Consider the following 27,790-nt stretch of genomic DNA (forward strand, 5'->3'; position numbering starts at 1 on the left):
AACCAAGCAAGAACAGGAGTAGAACGAAAACCACGTCCCCACCTATCCCTTGGTTGAACTTGGACGGATGGACTTATGTCTTTTTTCAACAGTGTTAACTACGCAGGCTGTGCAGGAAAAGACCGCTGGACGGTAGATATGATCATATCCCTTTATAATATTGCGCACATCCACAACTGTATATGTTTTGTATAGGTTTTAATTTAGACTATTTTATGTTGGAATTATTGTAATAGTATATATGTTTAGTAGTATAATATGTTTTATTGTGACATGCTTGTGTTACACATCTGTACTGACCTGTCCTTCACATATGTTGTGATTTTGGTGTATAGGGAGTGGGTGGCTGCTAATCATGGCAACCCCCATGTGTGTTTCATTTTTAAATGTTTTTATGGCGCTAGTTATACATGGTATGCATTTGGGACTTTAATAAAGCTGGACAATATCTTTTAGATTTGCCCTTGGTGTGCTCCACTTTACTGCCTACCATTCTTCTTTAGTGTTGTATGGTTATCTTCCGGTATGGCAGAGTAGCACTCATTGTATGTATTCTGGGTTGTGCACCTGTTTGTTGCTGGTATAAATACTTACATTATAATGCTGTATCCGTACAGCATTAAAATGTATTGGCTCCCTGGAGCCAAAGTTAATTTTGCCCGAAGTCGCACAAGACTTCGGCTAATTCCTACTGTATACATATCTGAATATTGAAAAACAATTTAAAATGGGAATCTAAAGTGGGCTTTGGTACCAAGGTACCAGTCAGTACCAAAGCCCAGTTTGGATTGTTATTTTAAATAGTTTTTCAATACTCAGATATGCCTACAGTAGGAATTAACCGAAGTCTCGCGCAACTTTGGGCGAAATTTACTTTGGCTCCAGGGAGCCAATACATTTTAATGCTGTACGGAATACAGCATTAAAATGTAAGTAGAAGAAAAAAAAAATAGAAAAATCAGCGGCACTCACCAGCTGCAGGGTATCTCCATTTCTTTATTGCAGTAGCAAAAAACATGCAGACATAGCAGGGCTGAGGCGGACGAGCCTTCACAACAAACAGCCGCCTGAGCGGCGAGGGGCAGCAACGGCCGTTTTGCACGAATGTGCTTCTTCCGGCTACCTGTATGACGCAGACAGGTGTGCCAGCCTATTTAAGGAGGAGCGCGAGGTTAACCCTAAAAGGGCATAGCTCTAAATCCGCAGAGGACACCACTTGTATGCGTGTTATAAATCAATCAACATAGCAATCAAATTACATCATAAGTAATAACATGTATATTTCAAACAAATACACTAAGGTCATTGTGATCATTAAGGCCTAAGGGACCCATTGCATTTTGTAATAGGAGGCGATGCCTATCACCTCCTTGTGTCATTGCTGGAACCACCTCAAGTCCTGCAAAACCCAGGCATTGTACAGATTGACTTCGATATGCTCAAGCCTCGTTATATGTACTGCCTTGAATGCTTGCTTAATCAAAACCTTCCAAGGAGGCATAGACTTATTTACCGTGTGACCCAAGACCTTTGGCTGTCCTGACTAATATGTTGCCTGGAGCAGATTCCTCCGGTTCTGAATCTTTAATGCCCAGGTATAGCTGTAGGTATCCATGTGTAGTTAGCACATGAATACAAACATCTATAAACTGGGGTAATTTTCCCAGTAATCTGCCGTGTAAACGTGCTGCCGATCACATGATGAACAAGTAAGGCTACTTTCACATTAGCGTTTTTTGCAGATCAGTCATGGATCTGCAAAAACGCTTCCATTACCATGATACAACCGCATGCATCTGTCATAACCGGATTCGGTTGTATTAGGTCTTCTATAGCCATGACGGATCCGCCTTAAACACCATTGAAAGTCATTAGGGGAAGGATCCGTTTTCTATTGTGTCGGAGAAAACTGATCAATCCAGATTGACTTACATTGTGTGTCAGCACCACATCGCAGTGGGAGCGCAACCAAACGGAACAGAATGCATTGTGGTGCACTCCGTTTCGTTCAGTTCAGTTTTATCCCCATTGACAATGAATGGGGACAAAACTGAAGCGTTTTCTTCCACTATTGAGATCCTATGACGGATCTCAATAGCGGAATTGAAAACACTAATGTGAAAGTAGCCTAAGGCTACTTTCACACTAGCATTTTTGCTGGATCCAGCAGGTTCAGCAAAAACGGTTCCGTTACTGATAATACAACCATCTGCATCTGTTATGAATGGATCTGGTTGTATTATCTTTAACACAGCCAAGACGGATCCGTCATGAACACCATTGAAAGTCAATGGGGAACAGATCTGTTTTCTATTGTGTCAGATTGTTCCAGAGAAAACGGATCCATTTCCATTGACTTGCACTGTGGGTCATGACGGATCCGTTTTTGCTCCACATTCCAGGACAGAAAGCATGCTGGGGTTTGCTCTCCGGTATAAGAACGCAATGCATTTTGGAGCACTCCGTTCTGTTCAGCTGTGTTTTGTCCCCATTGACAATGAATGGGGACAAAACAGAAGCGTTTTTTCCGGTATTGAGACCCTATGAGGGATCTCAATACAGGAAAATATCCATCGGGCGAAATGATCTTCCATGATCTTCAGCACATTAAATCATCTGCAATCTGCTGCCCAGAAACAATTAATCTGTATGAGGAGAAGCTGTAAATAAAGCTCTTTACCTCCACCGACCAAAAGGCAGTTATCGGGAAGGAACTTCCTGATAATTGCCTGCTCCATCGGTACATGAAAATTTGCCTTAAAGGGGTTGTCTCACTTCAGCAGATGGCATTTATCAGGTAGACAAAAGTTATTACAAGGCACTTACTAATTTATTATTATTCATATTATTTCCAGCAGAGGTGGTCGTACTTGTACACTATAGAAAAAAGCTCCGATCGATGCGTGTTCCCGGCCACCAGAGCCGGCACTTTCTCCTATAGTGTGTAAGCACAACCACCAGTGATGGATTGCAGGGTGGTCGTAACCCCCTGGAAACGAGCAGTGTATAATGTGATAGGAAAATCAAGCCCCCAAAGGAGGCAATACAGAATCACAATACATTAATAAGTGCCTTGCGTTAACTCTGTATACATGATAAATGTCATTTGCTAAAGTGAGACAGCCCCTTTACATTTATACCAGGCACTGTGCTCCATTAAAGTCAATATAGGCTGTCAGGCGCTATAGGGATCCATCATATGGCTGTCATTTTCTTATGGCAAAATAAGAAAAACAGAAAAGTGGACTATGATGACAGCCTAGCCTAACACTTGTGACTTACATAGAGCGGATGTCAATAATGGCCACAAGAAAACGTAGCATTGCGGCGCTGGGCGTGTGAATCCTGAAGGGATCACATAAACGGTCTCCTTCACAAGCTTAGAGAACATAATAGTCCATCTTAAGGGAAAGCTGCAACTATGGCCTGAACAATGGGAGCGCTGGGATCGCCTACAGCAGGGTCTGTGGTTCCAAACACCCCGACAAAGGCCACTTTATTCCGAGATATCTCGAGCACGGGGAAGGAAACAGGAACTAAGGGGTTTTACCACACTGATTAAACCCTTTGAAATAAACCTGATGAACTGAATTTGTAAACTCTACATACAATATGTTTTCCATTACACGCAATTACGAAAGGATTTGACTGGAACGTCATTAAGTAAATAAAGAAAACCTGAATCTTCTGCAATTCTCTGCATGTGTTTCTAAGAAAATGCTTTTCCAAGAACTCCCCCACGAGGAGAAGACGTCAGACCCAAGTTCTACTGTATGAAACCTACAACTAATAGGAGATACAGTACATAGGACATATGTGAAGAATCTAAAGCCGCAGACCGAAGCCTTGCCAAGCTTTGACAGGACTTCATTCAAGTTGGAGAACTTCAGGAATCCCTCGGGCTACCTTAAAATCTAACAGGATATGCCGTATTTCGAGCTACAATATGTCTGTTTTTTGTCTTTTAGGTTGGGTTTAGGTTTTAGCATTGACATTTGCTCCACAATCCACATACAGTATGTAGCACGCTTATTTTACACGTTGCATTTCAACATGTGCGATCCACTACCAATGGGCAATGATATGCCTAGAATATGCTGCCAGACTAGGTTTCCATAAGGCCCCATGCACATGATCGTATTTATGGTCCTCAATTTTTGCAGATCAGATGTGGACCCATTCATTTTAATGGGGCCACAAAAGATACGGACAGCACATGTGTGTTACACCTTCTCGGAATGCACAGACGGTATGCACAATTTGCAGACCACAAATTTGGTCGTGTGGATGGGGCCTTAGTCACTATATTTACTTCCATTACAATAAAATATGTTTTACCGATATGTAGTAGTCTAAAGGTGGCCATACACATTAGAATAATGTCAGCTGAAGCCCCCAACCATCTAATGTGTATGACGGTGTACCAACTCCCCCTATCATCAGATGACAGATTTCAATATGCCCAATCCATCTGTTCTTACAGGAGATAAGATACTGTCAGACATGTCTGGCAGCAGCTAACGCCCCCTTCCCATTCAAAGCACATGCATGCCCAGGCTAGCCAAGCATACAGGTGTATGGCAGGGCAACAATGTCAGAAGAATAAACAATCAGGCTATTGAAATACAACATGCCCGATCCTTCCAGAACACACGCATGCTTGATCGACTGCAACTGCTTCTAGACTGTGTGGCCTGCTAAAGGCTCTTCTCAATTTGGCTTAGGCTTCTCTCACACTAGCGTTTTTACTGGATCCAGCAGCGTCCAGCAAAAACGCTTCAGTTACTGATAATACAACCATCTGGTATGAATGGATCCGGTTGTATCATCTTTAAAGGGAACCTGTCACCGGGATTTTGTGTATAGATCTGAGGACATGGGTTGCTAGATGGACGTTAGCACATCCGCAATACCCAGTCCCCATAGCTCTGTGTGCTTTTATTGTGTAAAAAAAAACGATTTGATACATATGCAAATTAACCTGAGATGAGTCCTGTATGCGAGATGAGTCAGGGACAGGACTCATCTCAGGTTAATTTGCATATGCATCAAATCGTTTTTTTTTACACATCAAAAGCACACAGAGCTATGGGGACTGGGTATTGCGGATGTGCTAACGTCCATCTAGCAACGCATGTCCTCAGATCTATACACAAAATCCCGATGACAGGTTCCCTTTAACATCACCAAGACAGATCAGTCATGAACTCCATTGAAAATCAATGGGGGACAGATCTGTTTTCTATTGTGCCAGAGAAAACGGATCCGCTTTTCTCCACATCCAAGGACGGAAAGCAAACTACAACATGCTGCGGTTTGCTCTCCGGTATGGGAACGGAACAGAATGCATTTTGGAGCACTCCGTTCTGTTCAGTTTTGTCCCTATTGACAATGAATGGGGACAAAACTGAAGCATTTTTTTCAGGTATTGAGACCCTATGGCGGATCTCAATACCGGAAAATATTAACGCTAGTGTGAAAGTAGCCTTAGGCCAAAAAACACATACTCAACCATTCCTTGCTGATGATTGTAGCCAATGGGGCAAATCTATGAAAAATGTAGACTATATTTCATGGCACATCCCCTTTAAGCATTTCATAAATATTTCCAAATGTTTCTCAAGTTCATCTCCTCATACTTTCCACATACGTTTTTTTCTACAGATGGAAAATTTTTAGTCACCAAATTCCTTAATGTCACCAGCTAAAACAAAAAAAAAAGTGTCTTTCCAGAACGTAAGCAGGCTTAGCAAAAGGAAAAAATTAGTTACTATATTAGAAACAGACTCATTTAAAACAGGTCTAAAAATCCACGGCAGTCTCAGACACGTGTCTACCGCCTCAGACGTGGCCACTTTAAGATCTTTGTGGCACAGAAATGTAACGGTAAAAACTTGTGATCCCATAAAACGGTCACGTGCCTGCCAATGCTGCATTACTGACTGCGGATTGTGACATCTCCGTCTTCCTGTGTGTGTACACGCTTGTGGCAATAAAAATACATGCGACAGGGCTCAGAGGGCATGCGTGTGCTTAACGGGGGGAGTCCTTTTAAAAACATGTTGAAAGTCAGGACAAACTTCAAGCTCTTTCACACGAGCGGATCCCGTGCGGGTAATATGCTGCGTGAAAGACAGCCAAGCCCCGTTCCGGACAGCAGAGACACGGAGCAGTAACATGACTGATAATGCTCCGCGCCTCTCTGTGACATTTTTACTACAACATCACGCAGCCAACTTTATCTCACTGTGGTTTTGTAGTAAAAAGATCACAGAGAGGTAAAGAGCACTATCAGTCATGTTACTGCTATGTGTCTCCGCTGTCCGGAACGGGGCTTGGCTGTCTTTCACGCAGCAGATTACCCGCACGGCATCCGCTCGTGTGAAAGAGCCTTTAGGCATCGTCCACAATTCCATGTCAGTATGATGTCATTGAAAATTATCGTCTGTGTTTCACCTGTGAAGATGTCCGTGAAGAAACATGTTTGGTACGTGTCCGTTGTTACCCTGCGTGTGTCATTTGTACTCCACGGACGTTGCTCAGCTGAAAATTTATTTCCAAAGCACCTCCTACCAGTCTTCTGTGAAAAACAGACGCAACACAGATGCAATCCATGTTTCGTCTGTGATTGTCACGGACCCACAGACTTCAATGGGCATGTCGGTCTGTAAAAAAGTACTGATGTATGAACAGATTCAAAACAATGGGTACATGTGCTGTCCGTGGAAAAGCAGCACACGTCAGATAAAAATCGCAAATGTATGCAAGGCCTAAAACATGTTCATCTAACGTGTATGGCCACCTTTAGAGAGCATCTGTCAGCAGATTTTGTACCTATGAAACTGGCTCTGCTCTCTCTGCACCTGCCGGTGTCCTCTGCACTTTGCTTTACAGGGCCAGGCAGTGTAAACATGGTCATGCCTGACCCTGACTTCTCCTAACGTCTCACACGGCACCATGTGCTTCAGTATCCAGCGCAGGCGCAGTACTGGGAAGTGGCTCACAGTACAGAAGAGAGCTGCCGGATACTGAAGAGCACAGTGCAGCACGAGACTTTGGGAAAAATCAGGGCCAGGCATGATTACGTTTAATTGACAGAGCCAGGCAGAGTAAAGAGCAGCAATTCTTTTCAGCAATTCGGGCACACAGGAACATGGGACCAACACAGATGCCTTCAGCTGCCAAGCTCACACGCAGCAGGTCAGCCAGTGTCATGGGTAGAAATTTACTCAGAGGGGAGGGGGTGCTGGGGGAATAGTGATGCACAATTCTCCCAGTTGAGAAATACTTAACTTGCCAATCTACTGCCACTCCTGTGTCGCTCCTGTCCGCCAGTCTCTGTATCCTAGCCTCTAGTGATGAGGTTTTAATGAATGGCTGCAGCAGTCAAAGTAATCCCAGCAGGTGTGTTGCTCTCAGCAAGGTGGGGGGGGGGGGTTGATCCGGGAAGCAGTGGATCGGGAGTGGCAGACAACTTCTTAGTTTAGGATTACTCATTTTGTTATTTCACACCCCTCTAAACAAGGTAAAAAAGCGGCTGTACAGTTCTCATTCCGAGCAGGACAACCCCGGGCATCAGCTATTATCGCCCTCAGCAGGAGTTCTATGCCAGTCAGGGCATATAATAAACGTCTAATAAATTCTACAAGCTGTACATCAATGGTAACATATAATCATGTTAAATATACATTGGCAGTGAACTGGATTATGTTGGTATGCAAGTGACACCACACAAATTTGATAGCAATCTGTAATTCCATTCAAGTAAATATTAAATGGTAGCGGAGGTATGCCCGACTAAGGCTACTTTCACACTAGCGTTCGCTGGTCCGCTCGTGAGCTCCGTTTGAAGGGGCTCACGAGCGGACCCGAACGCAGCCGTCCAGCCCTGATGCAGTCTGAATGGAGCGGATCCGCTCAGACTGCATCAGTCTGGCGGCGTTCAGCCTCCGCTCCGCTCGCCTCCGCACGGACAGGCGGACAGCTGAACGCTGCTTGCAGCGTTCGGGTGTCCGCCTGGCCGTGCGGAGGCGTGCGGATCCGTCCAGACTTACAATGTAAGTCAATGGGGACGGATCCGTTTGAAGATGCCACAATGTGGCTCAATCTTCAAGCGGATCCGTCCCCCATTGACTTTACATTGAAAGTCTGGACGGATCCGTCCGAGGCTATTTTCACACTAAGCTTTTTTTTTGCCATTTTAATGCAGACGGATCCGTTCTGAGCGGAGCCTCCGTCTGCATTATTATGAGCGGATCCGTTCAGAACGGATCCGCCCGAACGCTAGTGTGAAAGTAGCCTAACGGTCATGGGAAGCAGACTGTTTTTTGGGTTCTGGCCCGTGTCATTGAAAAGCAAACAATGCACAAACAGGATGTACAAGGCCAATTTATAGTGGTAAGGTAAGGTTTGCTCAGGACTGCCAAACAAGGGGTATAACATGCCCCTTGAGGATACAATGCAGCAGGAACACTTACCAAAGAGCCGAAATCTTAATGCTGACGAAAAATGGGATTGAATAGAAAAAGAGAAGCTCTTGTCAAAAGAGAAAACTTCTAGCAGCACAAGATGCATGGCCTCTCTCTCTGAATACACAGCGCTGTCACGTGGCCAGAAAAGATGGGCAAACTACCAACCCCAATGCCATCAATACAGCGCAGGCTAATTGGAATTGTAGCATTTCCAACAACCCAGAGTCATGACGGCCTACCGATCACAGCACGTGAAAAGTTACTTTGGGGGACAAAATACTGAATCTGCACCTTCTAAAGATAGTCATGTCACATTCAGTCTAGATGGACTTGGGCCTCACTATAAGGCCTCTTTCTTTTTTTCCCCGTTTACGGGTCGTTTTTTCCGTTCCGTGTATGGTCCGTATACGGAACCATTCATTTCAATTGTTCCGCAAAAAAATTGTAAAAAAAAATGGAATGTGTTCCATATGCATTGCGTTTCCATATTTCCGTTTTTCTGTTCTGTTAGATAGAACATGTCCTATTATTGCCCGCAAATCACGTTCCGTGGCTCTATTCAAGTCAATGGGTCCGCAAAAAAAAAAAAAAACAGAACACATACAGAAATGCATACGTATGTCTACCGTATCCGTTCCGTTTTTGCAGAACCATCTATTGAAAATTTTATGCCCAGACCAATTTTTTTATATGCAATTACTGTATACGCCATACGAAAAAACTGAACAAAAACGGCAACACAACGGAAACAAAAAACGGAACAATGGATCCATGAAAAACGGACAGCAAAACACTGAAAAAGCTATACGGTCATGTGAAAGAGGCCAAAGGGTGCATTCAGACAGCCGTAATTCTGGGTCTGCATCCGTTCGGCAATTTTGCGGAACGGGTGCAGACCCATTCACTTCAATAGAGCCGAAAAATATGTGGACAGTACACAGTGTGCTGTCCGCATTCGTTGTTCTGTTCTGCGGCCCTGCAAAAAATATAGAACATGTCCTATTGTCCGAAATCGCGGACAATAGGCATTTTCTATATAACACCAGTCATGTGCAGTATGCAAAATGCGGATCGCACACGGGCAGCATCAGTGTTTTGAACACCTGGAATTTATGGACTGCGGTTGTGTGAATGCACCCTACTATAGTAGTTTTCACTGTACTTTGTGGAGCGAACAGGTTTCCTTCACACATACACACGGTCATACCACAGTTTAAACAGGTTGTCTATTTAAGTCACTCACTTTCTCTGGTATTGTTTTTTGGTTTTTTGTTTTATTCCAATTTTTTTATTCATTTAAAAGGGGTTCTCCGGGAATAAAAAAAAAAAGAAAAAAATACTTAAATATGGCTCTATAGTACAGACAAAACCTGTCCTAATCACACAGCAGGACAAGTTACTTCACAACACTGAGGTAAAGAGCTGCCTCATCCTCCTCCTCCTTTTCTCTACTTGTCAGGGGACTTTAGTTCATGAGACCTGAAGTACAGAGAGGACGGACAGGACAGCTGTGGTAATGGAGACTGCATACAAATGATACTGCTCATTAGCCACACCTCACCCTCCTTTCATGTCTCATCATCTCTATTCCCACAGAGATTCACCTGTATTCAGGATCCTGATTCCTGACAAGCAGAGCAGAGTGGAGGATGAGGCAGCACTTTAGCTCAGTGTTCAGAAGTAACTTGCCCTCCTGTGTAATTAGGACAGGTTTAGGCCTCTTTCACACTACCGTATGGCTATTTTAGTGTTTTGCGGTCCATTTTTCACGGATCCGTTGTTCCGTTTTTTTGTTTCCGTTGTGTTTCCGTTTCGTTTTTCCATATGGCATATACAGTATACAGTAATTAGATAGAAAAAATTTGGCTGGGTATAACATTTTCAATAGATGGTTCCGCAAAAACGGAACGGATACGGAAGACATACGGATGCATTTCCGTATGTGTTCTGTTTTTTTTTTTGCGGACCCATTGACTTGAATGGGGCCACGGAACGTGATTTGCGGGCAATAATAGGACATGTTCTATCTTTCAACGGAACCGAAAAACTGAAATACGGAAACGGAATGCATACAGAGTACATTCAGTTATTTTTGCGGAACCATTGAAATGAATTAATGAATACGGAACGCAAAAAACGGCCTGCAAAACGGAAAAAAAAAAAACGGTAGTGTGAAAGAGGCCTTAGTGTGTACTGATATGATGGCGGACATTTTATTTCTCCTAATGATTCCGTATGACCTGGAGGAGGGGCAGACACTTGGAGAGCTGCAAGCAAATCATTTCAAGTGCTTTTAGTCGATCATACCTTGTATGATTTATTTTTATTTATTTTTTTACTAATTAAAGCAAGATAGATTAGAAGAAGGAACAGATTTTACTATTTCTATTTTCTGGTGGTAGATATTTTAAAATCTATTTTCTGTATGCGATTACAAGGACGGCCATCTTGCCTGAGCGCTTGGTAACAGCAAGTCAGAGATATGCTTTATAGCTGCCACCATGGGCCATAAGAGCCTGTAATCTGGCAATGTGGGCCATAAGAGCCTGTAATCTGGCAATGTGGGCCATAAGAGCCTGTAATCTGGAGACAGCTCATTGTCATTTTCTTCCATAGAATTAATCTGTGACAAAGGTCATAGTGCAAGGAGTGGGAGAAGGTCAGATGTGACAATCGCCTACTGTGAATGGTGAATCCTGCGTTACCCATCACTGTAACCCTTCTTGTGATAATAAGATGACTACTGAAAAGTGATTTCTACAGAATAGGATTTTTTTTTTTTTTTTTATATACATATTGAAATGGCAAATTAAAAAAATGTCCAGGCTGAGCTCAAATATAAAAAAAATATATATAAAAAAAAAAATATATATAAATAAAAAAAAAAAAAAAAAAAAATAAAAAAAAGGTGGTGGTGGGGGTAACAAACACTTACCTGGTGCCCTCTTTTTTATCTTTTCAGCTGCAGATCCTCCAAGTCGTACTGTGCATTTGGTAGTCCAAGACACTTTCTGCTTGCCCAGCCCTGCTCTTGGATTGGCCAATCCAAGAACTGAAGGAAGGGTTTTGGGCTACCAAATGCACAGCATACATTTTTAATTAAAGCTATTACTTTTTAGCCCCAAATATAAAAACACATACTAGTGAGCTGGTATAAATAGTTTCTAAATGACTAAAAAACAGTGTGTGATGTTAATTGCAAAAATATACTTTTTTTTTGTTTTTGTTTTTTTAACAGCCTTACCTCAGAAATGGGCTGACTTTGTATCAGGTCTAGCTCCTGAGGTCTTGTAATTTTGTCAATATCCAGGGAGTCCATACTGGAGGTTGCTGATGTAATGCTGGAACGTGAGGAGTTGCTAACAGAACGAATATCACCATCGCTGACTGTGCCTGCTGAAGCTGTCCGCCTATGATGGATGGTTACAGCTGGCTTAGCATCTTCTACAGCTGTCTGCCGTGCCGCCTCATCCATGCTTAGAGAGGCCTGTTCCAACTGTGCAGTGATATCATCCAATGAAAAATTGGCATGAGAAGGTTTAGTTATCCTCCCAGATGAAGAAGGCAATCCTCTTAAACTGCTCTGTTTGGTGCTTGTACGTCCAGCTGGTGGCTTCTGGGAAGACCTGCGTTCATGAGTCTTATGGGTGTTCATGGAGGAATGGGACCCAAAGCTGCTAAGTTCCTGCTCAATTGAGCAGAGGTCTGCCATGAGAGCATCTAAATCCACGGTTTCTCCTTGATTTAAAGCTTCTACAAAAGACACAAAATGCAAACATCAAAATACATAAAAGAAGCTCCCATAACACAGTGGGGGGCATTTCCTAATGCTTTTATGTCTCTAGTGTGGCGTAAAAACCATACAAATTATGGTGCATGCCAGAACTCACAACTTTTTAAGGGGATGGGACTTGGCACAACCCACCAGGATTACTACAACTTGCGCCAGAAACTGACATAAGTTATAGCTCAAGTCTACGCCAGCCTCTGTGCACCAGAAACTCAAGTCTACTCCAGGCAGATTGTAGAACAATTTATTAAAGGGATTCTCCAGCAATTAAGCAAAGGAAAATACTTAATTAGGACTTTATTATAAATATATTCCCAAAGACTTTTCATTAGTTATAATGGTTCATTTTGTCTGGGGAGCAATCATCAGGGAAAATAAAATGGCCGGCGTCCTATTAATACACATAAAACCTGTCCTAATCACACAGCAGGACAAGTTACTTCACAACACTGGGCCAAAGAGCTGCCTCATCCTCCTCTCCTACATGTCAGGAATTATGATACTAAATACAGATAAGATCTTCAGCTGAATCTCTGTAGTAATGGAGTTCATGAGGAGACATGAAGTACAGAGAGGAAGTGGGGATGTGGCTAATGAGCAGCAGCTCTTGTTTACAGTCTCCACTACCACAGCCCCACATTACCACCGTCTGCCCTGTCTGTCCTCTCTTTACTTCAGGTCTCTTCATGAGCTTTATTCCCACAGAGATTCAGCTGAAGATCATATTAAACTGTATTCAGGATCATAATCACTGACAAGTAGAGCGGAGAGGAGGGTGAGGCAGCTCTTTACCTCAGTGTTTTGAAGTGACTTGTGCTGCTGTGTGATTAGGACAGGTTGTGTGTGCACTAATAGGACGGCAGCCATTTTATTTCCCCTGATAATGGCTCCCTAGATAAAATTAGCCATTATATCTAATGAAAGGTATTTGGGAATATATTTATAATAAAGTAATATTTAAGTATTTTCATTTTATTAATTCCTGGAGAACCCCTTTAGAGATTTCTGACCCTTAATAAATTAGGCACATCTTACTCCAGTGCAGGAGATTAATACTGGCATATGAGAACACTAGACTTGAAAAATCTCCCCCAGTCTGTTTTCCAGTGATACAATTATATAAGTAAGCTATAATGTAACGTATTGAATGGTTTTTAAAATTGTCTTTAAAATCACTCCTTCAGCTTTAGCTCGACGTTGGGGCAGCGATAGACTGCAGCAAAAGTTTAAAAAAAAGAATAAAAAATAAAATAAATCCCTCAGGGGCCACCAGAGGTGGGGTATTAAATTGGTGTATAACCTCTCGAGTAAGGCCTCGTGCACACGACCGTGCCGGTTTTTGCGGTCCGCAAACAGAGGATCCACAAAAACCGGAAGCTGCCCGTGTGCCTTTTGCAATATGCGGAACGGAACTGGCGGCCCATTGTAGAAATGCCTATTCTTGTCCGCAAAACGGCCTCGGAATGGAGCAACTGGAATGGAGTGCTGTCCGCATCTTTTGCCAAAATGGCAGCTCAGATGTGGACCAAAACAACGGCCGCGTGCATGAGGCCTTAAGATTATAAAACAGTTTCACTTGTAGAAATCTTAGACAACCTCTAAGTGGCCAAAAATAAATCGAATACTTCAGAGCTGAACTCTAGGAAGTAAGTATCACTTCTTGTATTTAGCTTTTAACACTTGAAGATCAGACATTTAGTCGAGTTACATTTTTTTAAATTCTGTCTCTTACCATTTATGTTGTACATGGAAAACCTATATGAAAAGTTAGCAAGATTTGTGTCCTGGCGCAGAGGTGATCTCTTCACTGGTTCTTCTGGCTTCTCAGTGTCCAGACTCTGAGAAGAAATGAAGAAAATACTGACATCAGATCTGAGTTTGCTAGTATGTATAAATCAGGCTCTGTTAACATCACATTTATGGCTTCCCTTTAAGGTATACAGGTCTATAGGTGATGGAGGTTTGATCTGAGGCTGATGGTGGTCTGATCTGAGGTCTGAGGAGAATGGGAGTCTGATGAGGATTGGAGGTATGATCTGACGTCTGATAAAAAATATTTATATTTTCGTGTTTTACTCCTGTAAATCCTAGATGCGTCTTATAGACAGGTGCGTCTTATAGTCAGAAAAATATGGTACATTTAAAATATGCATCAATTATTCTTACTAGGTACTGTGGTATGGAATATGTTAGTCTGAAGTATACTGGCCAGACAAAAGCCAAAAGGATATTAATCTAGCTAATGTAATCCTATTAGACACGTTTAGCATCTGAGATATCACAGCATACACCCTAAATGTATAATCACAAATGTGCTGTGAACCGAGCCTTACAGACACTACGTAAAATGTGACCTTAAATCCTGCCATCTAATTGTCATCCTATCACTTTACTGCACGACAGGGACTGGGCTTGTTAATAACCACTGAATACGGTACATGCTCTAAGATCTAATACATGTTTATGTTCTGTAAGCTAGTAACTGCTCTAAAGCCAGAGGGGCACATTAATCATAGGAAATGCACCAAAAAAACTGCTGCATTAGACAAATGATACAAATGACATGTCTGTGGATGTCGACCATTTTTAATCTGTTGTATGACACACAGTACAGCTTTGAATGATAAATGATAAAGTCATGTCTAAACAACTTGTGATGTTTGCACATTTATGACGACTGCAATTTAGTGCCATGAATATAGAAAAGAGAACAGTTGGCAGCACTATACATAAAAGTGCCCCACCGTGTCACCGAGTAGGGTAAGGTTCTGTTGTATATATAGTGTCACCGCTGAATACCACATTCCTATATTAAAAAAAAAAAAAAAAAAAAGCATACAAGTTTCACGCATTTCAGACTATAGTCCTAACCCAGGTGAGTTGCTCCATTCGTTACTTTGTATTAGTTTACATAGTGATAACATACTATGCAGAACTGACCATACACACTTTGTCATTTGTCATACAAACATCGGTTTTAAATGAATAAATCTAAAAAAAAGTCCATTCACACTGGCTGATTATCAGGAACGAAAGTTCATACGAAAACTTGTACCAGATAACCGGCCCGTGTAAAGGTGCAGCCAATCACCCAGAGACCAAGGAAACATTCGTTCATCAGAGCAGCAGATTATCGGGATTGAAGCGTAGCTTCCTGACAATTTGCTACTTGCTGGTGGAGGAAACTGCTTTATTTACATGCAGTGATCTCCTCCACAGTATGGGGAGGAATGATCACCAATGCCACCGCTCTTGCCCATAATGACTCGTTGTTTGAGGACAGCAGATCGTGTCTACACAGCACAATCTGCTGCCGGCAAAGGAGGATTTTCATGTCCGAACAAACGATTAGAGTAACTGGGTAATCGGCGGTGCGTTAACACGGCCAGATAATCGCTCCTTATGAAAGTTCGTTAGCGATTATCTTTAAGATTCTTGGTCCATGTAAAGGGCCCTTAACACCCAAGCCATTGTTTCTGTGCAGCAAATCATGCTGTGTAAACAGTGATCAGAAACAATTAATCTGTATGGGGACGGACTTACAAGAGATTACAAGAGCGATCGCTTTTCCCCATACGACGATGATTGCTACATGTAAACACAGCTCTCGTCTGCTCGGATACGCAATTATTGGGAATGAACAGTTCTTTCTGATAACTGCCTGCTTAGTCGGCCCGTGTAAACTGGCTTTAAGATAATCTTTGTTTTCACCTGAGTAAGCTTGTCCAGCTCCCCTAGCCAAGCTCCAAACATCTTATCCAGATCCTGGTCTTCCTTATCACTGTCTTCTTCTGCTCCATGATCAATCTCCTCATCTGATAATTGCTCCATCTGCAATTTAAAGTCAAGAGTCAATATCAATTTTATAACATGCAAAAACTGTAAAGCGAGCAGTGTTTTCAACAGCAAGGTTTAAAAGAAGGATTGGCTTCTTTGTAGAAGTGAGATCCACTCACTCAACCTATGGATCGTTTCTAGTTCTAGCATTCTCTTTTAAAGGCTCTCTTATGGTAACAGAACTGGATCCCTGATCAGGACAAATGCTGCACCGTGACCCACCAAAGGAAATGATAGTGAGGGTCCACCTTCCACTCATACAGAACCTGTGCACATTTTAATTGTAATTTTTGTTACAGTGATTGCACGCATGGGACAAGAATTTTATAGGAACAAGTAAGGCTGATAAAAATTAATTTCAGACACAAAAGTTTGTCGGTAGAATTTAAAGGGGTTTTCCAGGACTTTACTATTAATGACCTATACCAAACCCGCCCTTATCAGGTGTTTGAGAAGGTACTGTGAGCGCCACGGCCTTCTCCCTGCTCACCAAGCACAGCGGCTTACATTGTACAGCGGCTGTGCTTGGTATCGCAGTTCAGTCCCATTTACTTCAATGGAAATGAGCTGCACCTGGACCATGTTACAGTTGAACGTGTCATCGCTGGCCTAGGGAAAGCAGAGAGAAGGCTGTGGTGCTACTGGAAGTGCCGCTGCTTCTTCAAACAGCTGATCGGCGGGGGTCCCAGGTGTCGGACCCTCACCAATCAGATACTGATGACCTATCCTGAGGATAGTATTTAAGTACAGGGCACAGTTTTTAGCACTGGGGCCTTGCAGCGCTGGGGTCCTAGGTTCAAATCCGACCAAGGACAACCTCTGCGTGGAGTTTGTATGTTCTCCCCGTGTTTGCGTGGGTTTCCTCTGGGTACTCCGGTTTCCTCCCACACCCCAAAGACCTTGTGAGCCCCAAAGGGGACAGTTGGATGAGGATGTCTGTAAAGCGCTGCGGAATATAGTAGTGCTATATAAGTGTGTAAAATAAAATTATAATAAATAAGTCTTGGAAAACCACTTTAACAACAATAATTTTGGCAGACACATAAGGCTACTTTCACACTAGCGTTCGATCGGATCCGTTCTGAACGGATCCGCTCATATTAATGCAGACGGTGGCTCCGTTCAGAACGGATCCGTTTGCATTACCATGAACAAAAAAAAAAAAAAATAATATTTTTTTTTTTTTTTTGTTCATGATAGTTCAAACGGATCCGTTTTGACTTTACATTGAAAGTCAATGGGGGACGGATCCGTTTGAAAATTGAGCCATACTGTGTCAACTTCAAACGGATCCGTCCCCATTGACTTACATTGTAAGTCTGGACGGATCCGTTTGCCTCCGCACGGCCAGGCGGACACCCGAACGCTGCAAGCAGCGTTCAGGTGTCCGCCTGCTGAGCGGAGCGGAGGACAGACGGAGCCAGACTGAGGCATTCTGAGCGGATCCGCATCCACTCAGAATGCATTAGGGCTGGACGGATCCGTTCGGGGCCGCTTGTGAGAGCCTTCAAACGGAACTCACAAGCGGAGCCCCGAACGCAAGTGTGAAAGTAGCCTAACACTGTCATTCTCAGACATATTTGAACGGTTTGGCAAATATTTTTCATTCTTATGAAAGATCTTTCATCCAGAAATGATCCACTGATTCAATAAAAGAATGATCCCCAAAAAGATAGTTCACCCTTTACCAGATGTTCTTGAACACTTATGGTCAGTGGGAACAGGCCATATGGACAAAAATGTATTCTTCGATCATCAGCCTACTTCTAGCTAATGTTTTATTTGATATTGCTATTTGGGAATCTGCCTTGATCATCAAACCGTGTAAAAGGGCTTTAAAGCGTACCAATCATTTCAACAAACTTGAAGCTGCATGTTGAATATCTAGTTAACAGTTCTCTTAGATCTGGTGGATAGAGACCAGCTGCTATCCACTGCACAAAAAAAGGAGAATCTGATTTCGAACTTTCTCTTATTCATTCAGAACCAGCCCCAGGATCATGGAGGACGTAACAGAGAAGTACTGAACTGTATAGATATGAATAAAGCACTTGGGCTGAGATATAAACCTCCTATGAAGCTGCAGTAATCTATTTGTTGTCTCTCGTAAAGGGAACCTATCACCTCCAAAGACCATCCCAAGCCGCCAGCAGTACCTGACAGTAGCCAGCAGCGTGTTTCCGACGATCATTTTCTTCCTGAAGGCACATGCAGCTAAAGCTCAGAAAACGTTCTTTTATCCCCAGCCGGCGCACTTCTCTAGTCATGCTTGAAGTCAAGGGGGCAGCAGCCTCCTTGCTTCAAGTCAAGATAACCACGCCCCCTTCCGAGCTCCTTCGCTGTGACTGACGGCGCTTATGCAGAGAGTTCGGCAAAGTGAGCTGAACTGCCAGGGGATAAAAGAACGTTTTCTGAGCTTTAGCTGCATCGGCCTTCAGGAAGAAAATGATCGTCGGAAACAGCTGGCTACTGTCAGGTACTGCTTGGGATGGTTTTTGGAGGTGACAGGTTCCCTTTAAAGTCCTGTCTCACTTAGCTCTTGCTCACTACTCCCCCCTTTTGTATTGATTTGTATTGATACATGTAACCTGAACCTTCTATGCGCTGCTCCAGTCCTGGACAATTCAAAGCATATTTCAAAGAGAAAGGCATTTGGCAATGTGGAAGGGGAGGGAAGAGGTAAACAGCTGGCATGAGAAACAGACATTTTTCTCTACGACATATTACAATGCTTCTGATGGACGCTTTTACTATTGATTTATGCAAAGTTGTGTGAAAAGTTAATGACCATTTAAAGTTGGATATAGACACTGGATATTTGCTGGAACACTCCTATGCATTCCATCTGGATAAACAAGAACCCAACCGGACGCATTTTACCTAGACCGTTCTTTTGTTTTTCCTGCTAATAAGCCCCATCAGATGTGTCTGAAGGTAAAGCCATACATTCAGGTTTTGTGATGCCGTTTTTGAAGCCAAAATCAGGTACAGATCATAAAAGGAGAGAAGGCATTAAGGACAAAAACTACTTCTCTTTTTGAATCGACTCCTAGTTTTAGCTTCAAAAGCTGCATAAATAAGCTGAATGTGTGGCCGTAAATATTACAGTCTTTAAAGGGCACCGGACACCAGGAGAAGGCAGTTTAATCTGCTAGCAGGATGTTATAGAGCAGGAGGAGCTGAGCAGATTGATATATAGTTTTATGGGAGAAGGTTCAGCAAAGCTCATACGTCATACAATTAGATTCCTGTTTATTCTGGGCTTTAAGGTCAAGGAGGAGGCCCCATCAGCCACAGCTTTTCTTCTATGACTGTATAAAAAAGAAAAACATCTGTCAATTACTGATAGGACCCCTTGACTTCAAAGACCAGAATGAGCAGGAATTTAAAATGAACGATATACAGGTTATACTGAACCTTCTCCGCCAAACTACATATCCTATCGGCTCAGCTCCTTCTGCTCTATACCATGCCGCACAGCATTTTATAGTGACAGGTTCCCTTTACATTGCCTGCTTCTCTACTGAAATAACATATGTGCTTGCCTGTCCAAGTTAACTGGGGAATCAGCAGGATAACCCTTGGCCGAGTGAAGAGAATAGTCTGCCAAATAAGCAGCCCTAGTTTTCTTGGTTGAATATGAGTATTCTGTTAATAGAGCAGGACGATAAATGGCTGCTAGACACATCTTGTTCTGCTTGTCTCCAGGTTAACAAAATAACTATTCTCCCAATGGTAACCCTTTGCCAGGCCTCACATCGACAGTGGTTTCCACTCAATTTGGCATGAAAAGATTAACACCCCATCTTCATGGCACCAAAACCAAAAATCTGCCGATTGCCAGATCCAGATCTGCAGGGCTCCAAGCTAAAGTAATATCAAGGAATTGAAAAATGTAGGAGCCAAAGAAATTTGCAGTTTTTTAGCAGCTTTTTTTTTTTTTTTTTTTACATTTAGAAAATAAAGAAATAAATATAATACTCAACCCCTCTGCTTGCCTGTCAGTGAATGAAAACCTCTCATTTGCTGTTGTTTCTTGAGGAAAGATCGCCCATATCCTAGTGCTGCTCACTGTGTAACTGTGGCTGGACATGGACATTCAGTCTGTGAATGTCAACCTTGAAGGCCTCCTCTGGCAGCTGAACTAGCCTGTGCTTAACCCCTTATAGGCTGCCTCAGTGCTATTTTCCCCCATGTCTGTGGAGCAGAAAGGAGCAGCTAAGCGCTCTCTGCCCATCACCCACGTGTCAGTAAGGAGCCGCGCACGGACATAGTCGTCCTTTTCTAGAATGTGCGCAGTATAGGCAGCAATTAAGGATGAGCGAATAGACTTCAGATGAAACATCCAAAGTTGATTCGCAGGAGTTCCGTACAGTATTAGAATGTATTGGCTCCGATGAGCCGAAGTTATTGCTTCACAAAGTCATCAATTCATAAATCAGAGTTCGGGAAATGTTTTTTTACAGTACAAATTAATTTATGAAGTTATTGCGTGAAGTGTCGCCAGACTTCGCAAAGCAATAATTTTAGCTCATCGGAGCCAATACATTCTAATACTGTACGGAGCTCCTGTTTTATGCAGATCGACTTCGGACGTTTTATCCGAAGTCGAGTTGCTCATCCCCAGCAGCAATCTCTCCTGGTCAATCTGCGTGCCTTGGGACTGCTGAGCGAACCCCTAGGCCGGGAGTCCCATTGTTTCATCATTCTGCCGGCAGTAACACGGACTTCACATCCACATAGGGGATGGCATACTGGTCTTGTGGAATAATGATAATAGATTATGGGATTTATGGCCAGAAATGGTTACCAGTCTGTGCATTGATAGGATTGTGCTGGTTTCTGTACTGCTGGGGTCACATAGCATTAGATTGATTTATGATGCGATGTAACCCTTACAGTTCTGGAATGTATTGGATAACACTGACAGCATTAGGTCAGTGTTATCCAGTATATTCCAAACCTCTAAGGCCCCTTTCACACGAGCAAGAATGCCGATTTTCACGGATGGTTGCTAAGAGATGTTTGCACACATTCCGTTTTTTAATCACAGCAGTGCAAAACCCAGTAAATCACATTGCACCGGCGCAATAAAAACTGAACAACTGAACGCGATCGCAAACAAAACTGAATGTATTTGTTTGCGAAATCTCGCAGTTTTAACTGAACGCATCCGGACACGGTCGTCTGCAAGGGGCCTAAGGGTTACATAGCATCATAAATCTATATAATACTATGCTATGCAGACCAGGACAGCGGATCCCACCGACATACTGTGGTGTTAAACCAGCACAGCCGGTGCTTATACTTGTTCTTACAGGGTTTACCGACCTGGCTTCTCCTGGTGACCCCATAGGGACCCAGTCCTATAAAACACCCTAATAAAGCTGCATACGGGTGACTCGCCTCGCGCTACCAGCCGTGGACTGTGCGGCCCTAGTTGAAATGTCTCCAGCAGCTCAGCTCCACAGCACAGACTTAACTCCAAACTTGCCAGACTGCTGGAAGCAGGAGTGCAAGATGCGGGAACCCAAGCCACGCCCACCCTCTATGGCGGGTAGTGTGAGGGGCAGATCTTCACCCAGCAGACGTCTGCAGCGTGTGTCTGCTGGATGAAAGCCTTTTTTTTTCTTAAAGAGGCAAAGCAGCGGAGGGTCTAGGTCGCCATCTTGCAATTCTAGGTTGCATTGGCGACGCTATTGCCACGGCTCATCCTCATACCGCTGCACTTTTTATGACTTGTAGAGTGCTGCATGATCTGCTGCCCAGAAACAATCATTTAGGAGCCTGCACGAACCACAGGATCACACGATGAATGACCGCTTTGCTCATTCAATGGGTGATCAGCGGCAGATTGTTGGGAACAAGCGTTCACAGGAACATTAGTCTCTGACAGTCTGCCAGATAGTCCATCTTTACTCGTTTTGAGCCATTTAAGGCTCTAAAGGGGTTGCGCAGCACTAGTATACTGATGAACCATCCGACTCCCAGGACTCTTGCTGATCCATCCAAGTGCAACTACAACTGGCTGTCCCATTCAAGCAAAGGGGATGAGAAGTTGTGGTTACACCGCACCGCCGCTAAAAGCTAGACAGCATGCAGTGAAACAGCGAAGAGGCCGCAGCGCTCACGTAAGTGCCACAGGCTCTTCAAACAGATGATCAGCACGGGTCCCAGGAACTGGATCCCTGCTGATCCGATATTGAGGACCGGTCATCAATATATTAGCGCTGCACAACTCCTCTAATCATTGCATCAAGAGCCTGGCTAAAAATGCGTAAGCGGTTGGGGTGTGCATACCACTGTTTTAACATGATGTGAAAAAATATGTTATGTTTTATTTTTCTTATGGAGTGCTGGAACTACACCATCACCACCTGGATACAGCTCATTTATACGCTCCTTTTGAAAATAATATGACGACATCTGGACACTTTTTAATGCTGCAAAAGAAAAAAAAAACTGCATGAACTGAGAGTGGATACCGTATAAATCTACTCCTAAGCAGTGCATGCAGCGCAAGCAGATCCTCCACCACACCATCACCATTTCCTGTCCGTGTGGTTTCCGCTGCGGGCCTCCTTAAACCCCACAGATAACACACAGACTTCATGACCTACAAATTATACGGCATAAAAAGGAAAAAAAAAAAAAAAAACCTACAGGAACCACAGCGCACACTGAGGGCACTTTCAATGGCTTTTTTTAAATTACCTCTGTCTAGCAATTTCTTTAGGGCGTTTGGGAGGGGAGGGTCATATCTAGTCCGTTTGGCTTAAAACAGCAGTCTGTGCGCCAAATTTATCACACGTCGCAAGGGGTTTGTAAAATCTGCTGCATCTTTAAATCTAATATTTTGGTCTAGAAGCTATACTCCAGATGTTATGCCACTCACCTGCTGGAGACTTTTCAAAAAGTCTTAGTTGATAAATGTAGAGTGAAACTAATTAGCATAGCTAACCACACCCACTTCTCAAAACCGGAGTGAGTGATGCAGAAATGTAAAGTCAAAATGTTTGCGCAAGAAGTGGCAAAGCCCCATCATGGGGTGTATTTCCTATTTGGTAACAGACAATAGTGATGAGCGATCTTCACGTTTTGGAGTTAGAGTTCGGCGTTCGGGCAATTTCGTTAACATGGGCCAGAACGGAATTCTATGACGGAATGCATCACGGAAGCCTTTAAGAGGCATTCCGTCCTAATAGATGAAGTCTGTGGGCCGCATGACGGATCCGTCTGGTTTCCATTATGCAGGAGTCCTCGCCTCCACAATGGAAACCAGATGGATCTGTTATGCGGCCCACAGACTTGACAGAATGCAAAACGGAATGCCACTTAAAGCTATCCCGTTATTCATTCAGTCATAGAATTCAGTTCTGGCCCGTGGTAACGGAATCTATAACAAAATTACTGGAATATATAGCCAAAAACATGAAGTTCGCTCATCGCTACAGACAACATAAACCTGCACAAATACTGACAAAGCACAACAGTAGGTACCACGGACAAAGCCATAATACAGATGACTGCACTACGTCCGCTATATACGGTAGATAGACAGAAGGTGTAAAAGTGCCTGTGTACATAAAAGCCGACAACTGCACCGTAAAAAGCTAAGAATATTCAGTGCACAGGGCCGCACATAATGTGCGCAACCAAGGAAAGACGCAGACGTCATTCCACAACCTGAGAGAGTGAAAAAGCAGAATCATAGAGCCCTCCTGCCGTGCCAACAAAACTGATGACTGCAAGTACAGGCAAAGTGCTCCATTGATTTGGTATTTTTAACTTAAGCAGAATGCTGATCCAGCAAAGTCTGACACAGTCACTTCCTAGACTAACAGCACACTGCACAGCAGCCATCTGTCAATCTGCTGAATAATATTCACAGGCATCAATAAGGCATCATCAAAGGACAGAAACCAACAGCCTAAGGGTCCATTCACACGTCCGTAACGTGTTTTGCAGATCCACAAAACACGGACATGGCAATGTGTGTTCCGCATTTTGCGGACCGCACATCACTAGCACTAATAGAATATGCAATGTTCTATTTTTTTTTTCAGGAACAGAAATGCCGAGCCGGAAGTGCGGCACCTGGGGGGTTAATAGTGGCGGATCGCAGCGCGCAGTCATAGAGGCTGGGTGCCAGGTATGGGATATGTCCAGCACCCGCATAGCAGCCTGCGTTTCCATTGTAAGCATAAACGATATTCATTGGCGGCGCAGTGGCCATAGCCCCTCCCCTCCTCCTCCCTGCTATCAGCCCATTGGTGGCAGCAGCAGTACAGGGGGAGCGACCGCCTCCTTCTCCCTTGTCACTGTGTTGTTGAGAACATGGCCAGCGCTGACAGCAGCGCGTCCCATGTCAGCAATGTGAAAGCGGCAGAGCAGCGGCGGGTCTAGGCGCAAATGGCGACAAGACTACAAAGTCATCCGTATTTTTTTGCAGATACGTTTTTTGCGGACCGCAAAATTCATACGGTCGTGTGCATGAGGCCTTAGTGGGGGTGTCTGGTCAGACCACCACCAATCTGACCCACCAGAGCTGGGGTGTGGGGGACTGCAGAGAGGAGTAGTACTTGAGCCATTGCACACAGTGACTACAGCCAACAGGAGATGTAGTGTCAGAAGGCTTTCCTAGTTCTGCTGCTACTACCTTCTAGCAATATGTCACCTATGTCTACTCCAAGACATCCCCTTTAAAACTGGTCCAACTTATATTAGCACGTGTTGCTTGCTTTTGAGGGTCCTGTGACAAATAAACCAACAACATTTACAAAATACCATCATGGACTTAATCTCAGCTACTGACGAAGAGATCCAAACCCTGAAGTTCGCTCCGGTAACAGACCCTTCCATGTGTAACGCACAAGGAGAAAAACAGCTGTTTCCTCTATTACGAAATAATCCACCATGAAAAAGAGCAGGAACCTTTCCTCTGTAATCCTCCCTATACCCAACAATGTGCACTTGACATTTCACAGGATCACATCCATCAGCTTTATGCGTTTTCCATATTACTGGTTATTCCCCTTGTAAGGACATTCACCGCAGTAAATGTCACGGCATAGGCTCTGCTTAAGCATGTCTGACAAGTGATGTCTGCCCGTCATCCTGACAGGTTTCATGGCACAACGTCCAGAACTGCACCTGAAGGAACACTTTAACCCACATTGATTAGGAATTACAGCAAAACTCAAAAAAGACAGATTAAGATAGAAACCCAGTTTAGAAATAAGAAGTCTGTGACATCAGGACCTTAAATGATGCACTGAAATACGGATGGTGCTTCAATACATCTACTAGTTCAATACGGACATTGTCCGCTGAACGCATGCTTCTGTACATTTGGCTTCTCGATAAGTGGAGAAGAGCTGCATTTACATACAGCGATCATCTCCGCAGTACGAGGACGGCCGATGGCTGCTGCTGAGTGAGGTGTCGCTTATTGGGCGATCTGCGTCACCTTCAGGCCATTTATAGGAACCCTTATTCCAGATAATCGGTCCAAACATCGGGCTGTGTAAATGTGGCTTTAGTAGCCAGCTCTACAGAGAACTTGGCGCAGACATTACCAGGAGCATACAATGTTCCTCCACGAGATAGAATATGGAGTATGCATTGCCACTCGAAGGAAGGAACTCCCAATGTTGCCACTATGCTGGATAAATAATGGGGTCACAAATAACTTAGTACCACCTTGTGCCTCACATTAACAGTAAATAACCCTGTCATGTAATTCACATATTAACCCCAAGGTAGTACAGTACATCACATAATACCGCTTAGGGTGAGGCCACGTGGAGAGTCATTAGGGCAGCCAAGAACTGCTTCAGGCTAGGCTTCTCATGGTTTTCCAATTGACTGTACTGTGTTTTCGAGATGGTTGGAAGAAATACCAAAAGTATAGAGCAGGTCCCCATAGTCAAAGAGCGTCCAGATGCCCCTTTTCCACAAGACTCTACCCCTTGCTGAACATGTCAGAAAAAGGTGTAGAAACCCTAGATGAGAAGAGTTAGTAAATCTTGGCCAATAAGTGTAGCTGCATCTCCTGCTGAACTGTGCAGCTGCAGTGGGACATGCCATGTCAAGCAGGAAGCCCACACCAAGGCTGCTCCTGAAGAACTCGGTCCACCCAATCTAATGCATCCTGAAGAACTCGGTCCACCCAATCTAATGCATCCTGAAGAACTCGGTCCACCCAATCTAATGCGTCACCTGCTGCCCAATGCACATTTCAGCGGAAGATGCAGCTGAATAGATGGCTATTCTGTTGGTATAAATGTTGAAATTTACAGTATAAAATCAGTGTAACTTCAGACAACAGTATAATGGTACATTATTTCCATGATAAATGCACAGCAAGAAAACTGGCCCGATAACATTGCATCCACATCAACAATCCTAAGCTACACTGCAGCAAAGCTTACATGTCTTATCTTCATCCCTACAAATCTAACTTTTATAACAGATCTATAATGGAAAAATGGGTAGTCAGCAAATCCTTTTAAAATAACACCATGGCCAAAGCTAATACCCAGTGTCATACCTGGTAAAGAACCTGAGGGCATGGTTACGGGCACAGTGTGTGCCATATACTGCCCTTCAGACCAACATATAGAACACAAAAATAAAAGGGCGCATTATTATGGTATTTAGGCCACTTTTTAGTGTGGATGGGAGTTCGTGAGGTCGGCAGGCCCGAACATTTATCTGCATTTACGCCATTTTTCTATGAGAGGCCTATGTCTCTGCATACATTTGTTGCATCTTCCGGCTGCGCAGGGGGAAATAGAGACCAGCGCTGAAAATGTCTTCATAAACCTTCCCCAAAGTTTTTTCTTAAATCAAATGGATTTAAATATAAATGCTTGCATAAATAAAGCACATGCCGCCCCCAAAACTCATATCTGTAACGAACACCAAATGATGGATGATTACAATCTTGTGCTGACAGGTCTTGGACAATACGGCTACAAAGAAAGGTCCCAACGTGATTTGGCTGCTGTACAGTAAGCCCTGTTGTAAGGCCTCATACACACGGTCCACAAACCGCAGCAAAACACCGATACCGACCTTGTGCGCCCTGCACCATCGTAGGAATACCTATTCTTGTCCTAGTTTGTCTGTATTGCGGACATGTTCTAGGTTTTTTGCAGAGATGCAGACCGCACAAGGTGTCCCGTCTCCGGCCCTACACAAATGGCTCTGCATCCGATCTGCAATGAGGCCTTATAGTTACATTACGGAGCTCCACTCCTAACTGCTGAATTGTGATGGCAGAAAACTGTCTCAAATGTGTTTTGGCCGTTGCAGATATTTGGAGGGAACAGATCCATCCAGTAGGAACGTTCTCCGGGGGCTCTGCCAGAGAATTAAAGAACCTAATTGTTTTTATTAAGGAGCCTATTGCAGCCGTTGACTGTGTAATGCAGGATAGTAAAATGCTAAGAATGCCTGTTCCCTGGGGTTTCTAAAACATGCCTGCAACATGGCTATAAATCCTACAGAGACTTCCCATCACACATTACAATACAACTTGCCCCAACAGGTTAAATAGGAGGCCACATCTTGCTGAAAACATCCCTATAACAGAATGTGTCAAGGGGATTGTGAAAGGCCATTAAGGAAACGGGATTATTCCTAAATGTTTGCCTTCTATAACCCATTACCCAGATTTGCAGATGAG

General features: G+C 43.5%; 1 protein-coding gene across 3 annotated transcripts in view; it reads right to left on the reverse strand.

The window, feature by feature from the left end:
• RAPH1 (Ras association (RalGDS/AF-6) and pleckstrin homology domains 1) overlaps positions 1 to 27,790 on the reverse strand; it is a 149,202-nt gene that overhangs the window by 55,370 nt on the left and 66,042 nt on the right. For all 3 annotated transcript variants that reach the window (XM_044303572.1, XM_044303573.1, XM_044303574.1), the window contains exons 2-4: positions 15,973 to 16,092; positions 13,994 to 14,099; positions 11,716 to 12,224 (exon numbers count right to left, since the gene is read on the reverse strand). In XM_044303572.1, coding sequence (XP_044159507.1) covers positions 11,716 to 12,224; positions 13,994 to 14,099; positions 15,973 to 16,092 — 735 coding nt within the window. The remainder of the gene's footprint in view (positions 1 to 11,715; positions 12,225 to 13,993; positions 14,100 to 15,972; positions 16,093 to 27,790) is intronic.

Source organism: Bufo gargarizans, chromosome 8 (genome assembly GCF_014858855.1).
Source record: "Bufo gargarizans isolate SCDJY-AF-19 chromosome 8, ASM1485885v1, whole genome shotgun sequence".
NCBI lineage: Eukaryota > Metazoa > Chordata > Amphibia > Anura > Bufonidae > Bufo > Bufo gargarizans.